The following is a 12,062-nucleotide window of genomic DNA, read 5'->3' as shown; positions in this document are numbered from 1 at the left end:
TGTTGTTGTTGTTGTTGTTACAGTATGAGTAGCTTTGAAAAAGATAGCCAAAATTTACAAAAAAGGGACTGTGACATGTCATTTGCACGAGTAACCGATCTTTGATCGAGAGCCGTAATTTCCATGAAGTTAGTCTTTCACCAGGCCAAACATTATTCTGAAGTGAGGTTTTGTTATGCCCCCTTTTCCCATCTAAAGAAACTTGTTTTAAATTGCCAATATTTCTCTTCAATCAAATTTTCATATCTTCTAAAGAAAACAGAGGCAGTTATAATACCTTCATATTTCCTATATCTCCACTCCTCCCCTCTCCCTCTGCCTTTATGGCTTAATGAGCCCGCGATTCTTAATCTCTCCGGTGTCTCTTCAAACTCATGCGTAGTCGAAGCCTAAACCACGCGCGGAAAAAAGATGGCGGACGTACTGGATGTAGATGTTGAAGACAAAGGTGGTTTTTCTGAGGACGAGGGCGATGGTAAGACTTAGTCAGCCTTAACTGAGTGATGTTAAGGACTTGTAGCATGTGCTCATGATTTTCATTTCTCTGTAGACGGAATTCAGAGATTAAAGTCAGCCGTCACCAAACGGAAGGGGAGAGGATTCAAAGGTAAGCCCATTTACTTTGTCTCTTCAACATGACAGCCTTATCACCTGTTTCCTTGCACAGATGAAATAATCATTTCGATCTTCATTTTAACTGTAGATATTGTATTATAATTGAACGCCTTAATTGTAAGTCGTAAAGGAAAGGTGAAACATACTAAAAACATAAGCTTATATTATCGAATATCTCCATGGTGCCGGACTCTGTTTGCTGAAACGGTCAAGTAAAGGCTTAATTCCAGTGAGAAAGTTTTGTGAACACAAGAATGTTTCATTAATAAAGGTACACAACATACGATTGTGATAATAGAATCAGAACAGAATTCTCCGATCGCACGCGTACGATGAGCATTTTTATGGTGAGGCATACATGTATCCTAAAACAACAGACTTCAAAATGAGATAATCTACTGATCAACTAGATAAATGCTACAGAAAATGAACCAGCGCTTTGAATTGCTTTGGGAAAGATTGCTGCACAGTCTCATACGTTAATTATACTTGTACTACTGTCTTTATGCTTTAATGATTTACTCCTGAAACAGTTCTTATGAATGGTATTGTTATTTCTACAACAAATTCAACCAAATGTGTTGGAGTCACCATAAATAATGTTGTTTGTCATACCAATCCTCTTCCACAAACAGCAAGCCTGAATAGAGTTTTGAGTCAGAAAATGTATACATAAAAATCATTGTTGTGTGTATGTATAAAGCTGTGCAGAAATCTGTTCTCACACAAAGCATATGTTATTCCTATCTAGTCTTCAATGGTACAAACTTGTTATAAAGTTTTGAGATACATGTTTAGAAATCTACAAATTTGCCACACAATTTACAGTAAGCGCAAAAAATTATTAATTTGAAAGCAAGCTTTCTTGGTTTTTAAGAGACTAGGAAACTGTTGCAGCCAAGATGAGCTGTCTCGGTATGTGCTACAAACTTGCTGTATGTTTTATCTGAATTTTCCAGGTGACTCTTCATCTCATGCTAAAGAGCAATATGAATCAATGGAAACTGACGATGGTAGTCAAACAGGCCCAGCTCGCTGTAAGTTCCACAACTATAGGTTGACCCTGTTTAAAAAAATATTTAGAGTGGCATGGGAGTTGCATAGACAGGCACAATAAGCACAAACAGGGTTGATTTGATAACAAAGGCATAAAATGACCAAACCTGGAAAACTAAGAACAGTCAATAAAACAATGTGTGTGCCCATTTCATTTTCTCAACGACATTGTAAGAAAAGATATTCTGGAAGACACAGTTATTCCTTCTGTGGCCTAACATAATGATTACAATTTCAGAGCCTAAAGGTTTCAATAAGAGTTGCCAAACAACAAAAATTGCTGTCAGTGATAACAAATTCACCAGAATTTGCCGCCTACTCTCTCTGAAACTGATAGCATTTTAGTACATGTAAGAATAATTATTAAACTGCCACCCACTTTTAAGTTTTTGTCATCTGCTCTAAAACATATTGAAATTCCTGCTTCAGACATTTTGGAAATAATTTTGTTGTCCTGTTCTTATGCGTAAAAGAAGTCAAAATAACAGTGTGACTGCTCTTCTTGTCATTTGCAGCTGTGGAAGGCTGGATCTTGTTTGTTACCAATGTTCATGAGGAAGCACAGGAAGATGATATTCATGACGCGTTTTCCGAGTATGGTGAAATAAAAAACCTTCATGCAAATCTGGACAGACGGACAGGTTTCCTTAAGGTAAAAAGAGTTATATACCGCAGCACAAAAAATGTTTAGGCTTTCCAAGACACTTTTAGTAGTTGCTGCCAGTGCAATTTTAAGCTTGCAGAGGCAAAACTTACTCTTTGCACACTAACATGTTGTAAGGTCATGTATCAGGGTAATGCCTGTCTTCAGTCCTGGCCTCTAAAATCCATATTTGTTTTAGACTTTGGACGGGTCAAAATCAATACCCACTTTCAAACCAAAACAGTTCAAAACCCATACCCTCTGAGGCGGCACACACGCGTCTTTATAGCTTCAATAAGGAAGAAACCGCCGGGCTGTACGGTCAGTTCTTTTGGCTTTCAGTAGCGTCAATCAGTTATGTCATTGTCTGCCACAGGGTTATGCACTTGTGGAATATGAGACTTACAAGGAAGCCGAAGCTGCAATGGACGCCCTGAATGGATCAGACCTCCTTGAACAAAAGATCGCTGTGGATTGGGCCTTTGTCAAGGGACCACAAAAAACTGCTGGGTAAACCTTGAAGTTGTTTGATATTTTTATTCGTTTTTACTTGCTATGTTTTTAAAATTATTGTTTTGATGCACAATACAACATCTGTGAGTTATTTTTTCCAGTAGTTACTCATCAACCTACATGTTGATCCATTGTTTATGTTGTGTGTCAATGTGGCACACCTCTGTTGTTTCTCTTTTACTTGAAAAACCAGTAAAACTATTGAGGAAAAATTAATGCGAATTTAATAAAAAGAACATGGTAACACTCACTTTGTATATCATGCTTCCAACTAAACAATGAGTGGTGATCAATGCATTATAGTGGTTAACCCATGGGATTTCCGATTCAATGATTGGAAGATCAGAGGGTCAGTGCTTCAAGGCTAGGTTGGTCTCTGAATTACTGTGTTGTTTCTTTAGACAAGAAACTTTGCTCCACATTGTCTCTCTTGACCCAGGTGTATAACTGGGTATCTGGAAGATACCACTGGGAGTAACCCTGTGAAGGACTCGCACCCCATCCAGAGGGAATTAACAAAACGCCTACTGTTGTGTAGTTGCTTCAGGCTACAGAAACCAGGTTAAGCCTCAGCCATGTTGGCTCCTTAGGCTCAATTTCAACTTTATCTATTGCCTTCCCTGTCTGAGTTTTATCCAGGCTGAGATAACAGACTGGAACAACTGACTTGTTGCTGTAATCATTGCAGTGCTGTGTTCATATCTAGTATTCATTCTAGGGTTGATCACCAACATTGTTTTTCCTTGTTTCTTTAGATCAGGAAGAAGAAGGGAAACAAGAAGATACTAGAATGCGAAGCATGTCACATCCATTTTCATTTAATGTACCTTTTTGTTTGCTTTTAATGTGATAAAAGTATCAAGTGTACAAATGCCATTTGTTTATCATGGATAAGTGAAGTAGGGCTTTTTGTAGCCTGTGAGCAGATATCTGCCATTTCTCTGCTCTGCTTTATGCAATGAAAGCAAAGGACACAGGCAAGGATTTTTTGCAGAAGAGTTGTACTTTGTTTGTGAAAGTAGACCAGTTTCCTTAAATGTATGTAATCTGCTATTTATCTCTGTTACTCCAAATCACCTATATGTACGTTTGAAGGGAAATCACCAAGTCATTCATTCCCACACAGTCTTTGTGTCATTTTTGCAGTCCTCCCTTCTTGGTTTTTATCTCAATATGTCACCATATAATTTGATCAGAGAGCAGAGAAAAAATCAGTTTTGGTAATTCGAAGCTCTCAGACTAAATTAGGACAGATGCTTTTTGGAGTTGGTTCGTTCTTTTGATTGCATGTGCATTGCCAAAGCTTCAACAATTATCGTTGATGCTCTATTTGGCAACTTGTTCTGATATTTGGTTAACCTGGAGAAGAAAAGGACATTGAACACTCAGAAATGACACAACTCGGTAACCCAGTGAGTTGGATTGGTATGGCCCAGTTCCCTGTTAAAATAAAAGATTTTCTAGTTTTTACTTCTATAGATCTGCTTTCCAGAATGTTTTTAACGGAGCTTTTGTCATCTAAATTGTGTTTATTCTATGTTTTGCATCTTAGCTATGTGCTTACACTTGTAAATGCTTGTGTATCTTAATCTTCAGTAAATCATTTCTTTTCGTGAAGCAAATTCGTTTTATTTGTTCTAAAATATCAATAAATTTTAAAAGAATCAGTATCTCAGTGTGGTAATGATTCCTCCATCATGGTTTCTGATTCGCGGTATCTGAGCCTGTTCTACAAAAATTTTCCGTAAAAACACCGTAACTTTAATACTTTATTATTAAAACAATGAACAGCTGACGGGCTCTCATAATTATGTTTCCTGTGAAAGGATGGGAAAATTTGTAGCAAATAAGCCTTTTCCACAAAATTCCGCGGACTGCATTTTCAATACTTTTATTTATTTAATTCTTAATTGTATTATCACAACTTAAATACCATACTTGCTTTCATTACCGTAGGTAAGGAGTCTGAAATGTCAGCCGTCTCCTCCCCCTAACCCACAGGGGGCGCGGGAGACAGTCTCTCTCTCCGCGCCCCCTGTGGGTTAGGGGGAGGAGACGGCTGACATTTCAGACTATAGGTAGGGGTGGCGCAGTGCTGACAGCACTCACCTCCCACCCCTGTGTGACATGGGTTGAGTTTGATCTTGGTTCTCGTCCCTGCCCCAAGGTTTTTCGTCCCTCCACAAAAACCAAAATTTCCATATTCCAATTCGACCTGGAGCGCAGAGACACTTTCGAACGAGCTCCTAGAGCTCTCTGGTACTCCGCGAGTTAAAGACATTACATTTACATTTATTACTTACATACCGAACACACGCTTGACTATTTACATGTTCCGCCTGCATTTTCAATGCTAATATTGGGTTATTAAGTCAGTTAGTTTTTATTTGACGAGGGAAGTTAATTACTAGAACCGTAACAAATGTGAGAACCTCGAAACTAAAACGAAACAAAGTAAGAAACGGCGGCAACGTTTCTCGAATAGAGAGAAATGGAAGAAAATTCACCCAAAAACAAATTTATCGATGATTTTGGCCTTTATAGTGTGTGGAAAAGCTCTATTAAGCATTTGTAGTTGTCGAATCTTTTTTTGTTGTTGAATACACATAGCCGGTTTACAACTTTTTCTCCAGTCCGTGAAGGCTTTTACTGTCTGTGTCAACAAACAACCTTCGATGTTTATGCATCCCTGAACCCAGGTTGGAACTGCCTATGTAATTGACGGCAGGATTTTTTTTTAATACATGTCTATACCACCATGCAACGATGTTACAGTGCGACGCGCCTTACCGTGGCCATCCAACAAACTTTTTTTTTAAAAAAATTAGCCAATCAGGATACCTTCCTCCTTGTTCATAAAATACTAAACGACAATTTTTTCAATAATTCGTTGTTACTTTACTCGCCTGTTGATACTTTGCAAGGAGGCGTGACCGTTAATCAGATTCGCGTATCCTGATTGGCTAACTTGTAAAAAAAAAAAAGGCTTGTTGGGTGGCCACGGTAAGGCGCATCGCACTGTACGAACGGCTCCTTTTTTTCAGGTTAATTCTTTCAAAAGCGCTTTAGCGTAGATGAATAGTAAGAAGAAAACCTAATTAGAGATCGCGGGGAAAATTTGCCGCGTAAAACGTGAACACAGCCCCGTATAAATTGGATTATGACACTCTTACTCGTTCAACGCTATTCCTACAAAACTTTTTTCCAGATAGCTGGCGTTCTTTTCAAGATTTCGAACTATCGTCTTCATTAAACACTGCGTCCCTTACTTGTTTCAACAATTACCTAAAAAAGTGTGTTTTAGAAAAATTCGACCTTTCTTCCTTATCAGTAACAAAATTAAGCTAAATTAGAAAGAACTTTCCTACAAATATATGTTTAAGGCAGTTCCCTAAAAAGCGCTGTCTTGATCTCGTAGCTCCGAAGGTAAGCTGTTCCAAACTTCTCATGGCATCACCAATTCGAAGATAGGATCCTCTCTTGCCAATTCATTGTACTGAATGTTGACCTGCCCTGACACCATATTGTTCTCCAATAAATTTCTGGAAAGTTTCACTGTAACTTTAGGATGGTTTAACGCCAAATGTCCACGATTTCACTGTAACTTTAGGATGGTTTAGCGCCAAATGTCCACGATGGCAGAATCCACCCCCTCTTTCCCCTCCCCCACAGACTGTACAGGCTTTTCCACGTTACCGTATACCATGGTAGCTGACTTGATCATTTGTATACTTTCCAGAGGAGGCCCTCCTTGAATCTATGTTACAAGTGGCTGGCATACTACAAAACAAATTCAAGCAAACCGTGAGAGCACTCAATAAATACATCTTCGCACGATAATTTATGAGTTTAAAATACAAATAGAAATGTATTTTTATAGTGGAAATGCACTTAGCTACCCAAAGCTAGTGTGACGGGAGATTTTTCCACTCTAAGCGAACGGGTACGTTTCGGGCTATTCTGAACTTGAACGGGAGAACTTCTGTGACAAGTTCTTGGGGAAGATTAACTCAAGGAGAGATCGCTTGCGAGAAAGGGCCGTCACTCCCTTGAGGTACCAAGATCTAGCCGCAACTGGATGTAGAATTAACAGCGACAACTTCACTTTTGGTTCCAACAGTAGTTTATTCTCGAAGGACGAACTGACATAAGTTCGCCCAACAGCAAGGTCGTAAACAAGTAATCACTGTTGTATGTAATCACCGATGTATCACTGATGTAATCACTAAGCGCTACTTACAGAGTTGTATACTGTATATATGATTTGTACAAGTATCCATTGTTAACAGAATACAATACGTGTGAATGTGATAAGTAATTACAGAGGACGCGGCAGTACTTTGAATAACGCCTAGAGGATTAAAAAGCCAAGTTTTAGCACTAAAACCTCACTAACGACTAGCTAACGACTACACTTGTTAATCAAGGATAACCGCACTATTCAACTGTCCTGATAAGTTAAAAGTTCTTGAAGGTGTGTAAACGTAGCAAATGAGTTTTCTGAAGTGTCAGTGAACGGCTCGTGCCGCGTAATTACCGTCATTACAGTTCACAAAGAAACTCACTAAGTATTCATAACTAAATTAAACTAGGTTATCCTATTGAATACTCCCGAAAACGCAATTACAGAACGGAGCTCATTTCAAGAGTATTCATTTCAACCGAAACCAACTTCTAGAACTTCCAAGTTGATTAACCTTATTCAGGTCAACGAAGATAATTTGAAAATACTTCCTAGCATAGCTACTGTTGGTTTTCTAATTATTTTCCCTTTAGTAACAAGCATCATAAGGTTTTCAAGAACAATTGCACAGCTCGGAAAATTACTGAAAAGCTAAAACGGAAACTAATAAAGGTTACCATTGCCCTTTACAAATTGAACGATATACGATATAGAACCAATAATAACAAAACCTTAAGCCACAAAATATACTTGGATAAATATGAAATATTCCCTATAAATTCGAATACGAGTACAATAAATATCGATCAAAGTTTCCCTAACATTCGCCTTCCGTTAAACCTCGACGTCCACGTCGAGCAAAATAAGTAACACTCACTAATTTGTTGTCAAACGGCTAACGAAGTGATGATAATTGCCTTGTGTCGTCATGCTAAATATTGTTTATTTTATACGCGCACAACGGTCCAAAACATAATTTGTCAATCTACCACAAGAAACCCAAAAGTACACAAATTCCGGCAATAATTTACTGATTTTCTCTCCGAAATTTCAACTCCAGCGCTCTAAACCGCTGGACCACGCCGCCTCCTTTGCAGATTCCTGTTGATAATCTTTAAGAAGTTGACGTCACTCAAACTTGTGCTTTAACACAACAATCTTAAAAAATAAGTCGCTTCAACACACACATTTGAGTTTGGAGATTCTCTCCGGCGTTTCAAGTAAACAGTATTAGTAAACGCTCACTAGTCTCGAATCCGAGTTTATAAGAACGAAAAAAAAAATGTTGACAATAGTTTGACAACATGTTTGACATCTGCTCGCATATATACGCCTAATTGTATTTGCCAACTGGAATTTACATGAACTTAGAGCAATGAATGATCACGTATTACGAGTGATAAAAAAATTATAACTTGGTGTCCAAAATGTCCTGTTCGTACGCACTGTTTAGATGACAGGAATCGGTTGGCAATGTTTTCAGCTCTGTCACCGTCGTCAATACGGCAGCCCTGTTATCTCTTCTTCCCTTCCCTTTCATACTGTTAGCTGCCCGCATTCTAAAACAGCACAGACCCAGTGCTTGTTTAAACTCGGGGATTCTTAAGGCGTACACGATTGGGTTGAGGAACGAATTGGAGTAATTTAGAATATTAGTGTAATTATAGTAAGTAGATAGATCAGCGCGCCCTAAAGCAATAAAGAGGTTTAGAATAATCAGTGGAATCCATGATATCAAAGCAATAATCGATACAAACAACAAGGTTTTTGTCAAGCGTTGGTTTTGTACCGCTCTGTTTTGCTGTTGTGAAGCCATCCTTCCACGTCGAAACTTTCTCCAAATACCGATGTTGCAGCCGCATACGATGAAGAGGACAGTCAAAACGTACGGCACCCAAGCAAAAACGGAATGTTTCAACGAAACAAGGTTCAATAATAGATTGAAGACAGAGGACACAACGATGGCTATTGCCCACACCATAAAAATAACAATGCGTTTTGCTTGCATTGACAGTGCTCGGTGATTTAGCGGCCAGTAGATAGCGTAAAATCTCTCAACTGATAGCAAGGTTGCAGAAATTATTGAGGCTTGAGAGAATAAGGTGTCTACGGCTCCGAATAGAATGGTAAAAAACATAGGCAGCTTGTCCGTCCATAGCTGATACTCAGTTCCCACGTAGTAAATATAAAAGGGTATGCACAAAGAACCTAATATCAGATCAGCAAACGACATGTTAATGACGAGGAATAAGCTTTTCTTACGTATGTTCTTATTCATTGCAAAGAGAACAATTGTCAGCAAGTTTCCTACGGCAACGAAGACGGCTTCCAAAGCAAAAACTGTGCAGAATACGATTCCTTCTGCCTTGGACGAAAGCTCCTCAGAAGATGATGAGGACGTGTTGTTGGGACCAGTGGTGGTTGACATGTTCTTCATTTTAGTTGTTGAAACCAAACGGTGAAAACGCTTTGACTATGATTCGGTGAGAGGACGTTTGATAAACGGAAACGGGAGTGTCAGCCTGCAGTGTTTGACATCATCCGGGCAATTTTTACATAGCTAATCACAACTGCCAATCATAACTGAAATTGGACCGTTTTCGTGCAAGGTGTATCCATCAAGAGAATTTCCTAAACATCACGAAGGCTCTTAATTTAGAGGTGTACTATGGACGATATACAACCAAACATCCACGGTTAGTCTGAGGGCGAACTATCCGGCCCTGTAAAATTTCCTTTTTAGTTATACTTTTATGAAAACAGGTTTTTTCGAAAGAAAGAAGGTTTGCTACAAGAATTTTTTTACATATGGTAAATAGTGGCAAACGAAAAATAAGTTAAACAGCAGGTGGCCTCAGTGTCCTTGGGCTGTTATCGGTGACATATGGTATCATATTTCTATGAGAAATTCGTCCAAACGTGTTTAACCTCGTTCCCAGGGTCTCTAGAAGCACACCCACAAATACAAAATAAAACTATATTTTTGTTTCTTAGTTTTGTTAACTAACTTTCAATTCCACTGCCAATGGCAAACACTTGGCGTCATCCTTTGGTGTTCTGTCAACCCACACACAAGGGTAGTTAAAGCTTCCTGTTCCTGATAATGTTTGAACACTGGCTCCTCCGAGCTAGACACAGAAAACTGATGGAATAAATCAACACAAAATAATCACTTTTCAATTTGTATTTTAACTGACTAGCTTTCTCTTTGACCTGTTATTTTTCCCCTTAGGCTAACGCAATTTATGTATGGCTGGCTTATTTATAACCTTTAATTATCACTACTATTATGTATTTTTTATTCTTATTTATTCGCTCATTTATTTATTTAATTGTGTGTGTGCGAGCTTATTAACTATATATTGTCAGTTTAAGTAGCCTGCCTAGAATAGCTCTGCTAACTGAGGGCTACAAAGGCCTTTTTTTTCAGTTTGTAAAAATAAAGTTAATGTTGTTGTCGTTGTTGTTGTTGTTATCACTTTTGAATAGAAGACAAAAGTGAGAATGAATCAAATGCGGGATTTGAAACAGACCACGGTTTGCGGTGTAAAAGAAAAGAAGAAAGCATTGTTGTGTTCATATCTAGTATTCATTCTAGGGTTGATCACCAACATTGTTTTTCCTTGTTTCTTTAGATCAGGAAGAAGAAGAGAAACAAGAAGATACTAGATGTCACATCCATTTTCACTCAATGTACCTCTTGGTTTGCTTTTATGTGGTAAAAGTATCAAGTGTACAAATGCCAGTTGTTTATCATGGATAAGTGAAGTAGGGCTTTTTGTAGCCTGTGAGCAGATATCTGCCATCTCTCTGCTCGGCTTTATGCAATGAAAGCAAAGGGGGTAGATAGGTGATATCTGCACACAGGCAAGGATTTTTTGCAGAAGAGTTGTACTTTGTGAAAGTAGACCAGTTTCCTTAAATGTTTGTGATCTACTATTTATCTCTGTTACTCCAAATCACCTATATGTACGTTTGAAGGGAAATCACCAAGTCATTCATTCCCACACAGTCTTTGTGTCATTTTTGTAGTCCCTTCTTGGTTCTTATCTCAATGTCACAATATAATTTGAGCAGAGAGCAGAGAAAAAAATCGCGTTTGGTAATTTGAAGCTCTCGGACAAAATTTGGTCAGATGGTTTTTGGAGTTGGTTCGTTCTTTTGATTGCATGTGCATGTGCATTGCAAAAAACGCTTCAACAATTATCGTTGATGCTCTATTTGGCAACATGTTCTGATATTTGGTTAACCTGGAGAAGAAGAAAAAGACATTGAACACTCTCAGAAATTACACAACTCGGTAACACAGTGAGTTGGATTGGCATGGCCCAGTTCCCTGTTAAAAAAAGACTTTCTAGTTTTTACTTCTATCTGCTTTCCAGAATGTTTTTAACGGAGCTTTTCTCATCTAAATTGTGTTTATTCTATGTTTTGCATCTTAGCTATCTGCTTACACTTGTAAATGTTTGTGTATCTTCAACCTCAGTAATCATTTCTTTTTGTAAAGCAAATTCGTTTTATTTGTTCTAAAATATCAATTAAACTTTAAAAGAATCAGTATTTCAATGTGGTAATGATTACTTCATTATGTTTTCTGATTCGCAGTATCTGAGCCTGTTCTACAAAACTTTTCAAACTCCGTAATTTTAATACTTCATTATTAATTAAAAACAATACACAGCGGACCGGCTGTCATATTTATGTTCCCGTGAAAAGATGGGGAAATTTGTCGCAAATAAGCCTTTTCCATAAAATTCTGCGGACTGCATTTTCAATACTTTTATTTATTTAATTCTTCAATGTATAATCACAACTTAAACACAATACTTGTTACATTACCCTAGCCCCTAGGGTAAGAATAGAACCCCCCAAACGTAAGAATAGAGCCCCCAAACATAAGAATAGACACCCCACACGTAAGAATATAACCCCCAAACGTAAAGATACAACCGCCAAACGTAAGAATAGAACCCCGATAACGTAACGATACAACCCCCAAACGTAAGAATCGAACCCCGAAACGTAAGAATAGAAACCCAAAAAGTAAGAATA

At 38.1% G+C, this 12,062-nt stretch overlaps 2 protein-coding genes across 3 annotated transcripts; one reads left to right on the top strand and one right to left on the bottom strand.

Annotated features, from left to right (window-relative positions):
- The first annotated feature begins 382 nt into the window (after positions 1-382).
- Positions 383-10,808, top strand: LOC146468225 (RNA-binding protein 8A-like). 2 transcript variants are annotated; one of them, XM_085124870.1, is made up of 6 exons: positions 383-475; positions 551-607; positions 1,575-1,652; positions 2,187-2,323; positions 2,691-2,824; positions 10,646-10,808. In XM_085124870.1, the coding sequence occupies exons 1-6, from the start codon at positions 412-414 to the stop codon at positions 10,677-10,679; spliced, it is 504 nt and encodes a 167-aa protein (XP_084980996.1). In that variant the 5' UTR covers positions 383-411; the 3' UTR covers positions 10,680-10,808. The 2 variants fall into 2 exon arrangements, with proteins under 2 accessions (XP_084980996.1, XP_084980995.1); XM_085124869.1 differs by lacking the exon at positions 10,646-10,808 and adding an exon at positions 3,583-4,497.
- On the bottom strand, positions 6,739-9,540 carry LOC146468226 (adenosine receptor A3-like). The gene is made up of 2 exons (XM_085124778.1): positions 6,873-9,540; positions 6,739-6,836 (listed from the first exon to the last, which is right to left on the bottom strand). The coding sequence occupies exon 1, from the start codon at positions 9,445-9,447 to the stop codon at positions 8,419-8,421; it is 1,029 nt and encodes a 342-aa protein (XP_084980904.1). The 5' UTR covers positions 9,448-9,540; the 3' UTR covers positions 6,739-6,836; positions 6,873-8,418.
- Positions 10,809-12,062: the final 1,254 nt, after the last annotated feature.

Source organism: Pavona decussata, unplaced genomic scaffold (assembly GCF_977016875.1).
Source record: "Pavona decussata unplaced genomic scaffold, jaPavDecu1.1 SCAFFOLD_133, whole genome shotgun sequence".
NCBI lineage: Eukaryota > Metazoa > Cnidaria > Anthozoa > Scleractinia > Agariciidae > Pavona > Pavona decussata.
The sequence above is the reverse complement of the archived record's forward strand: the minus strand, read 5'-3'. Positions and strand labels throughout refer to the sequence as shown.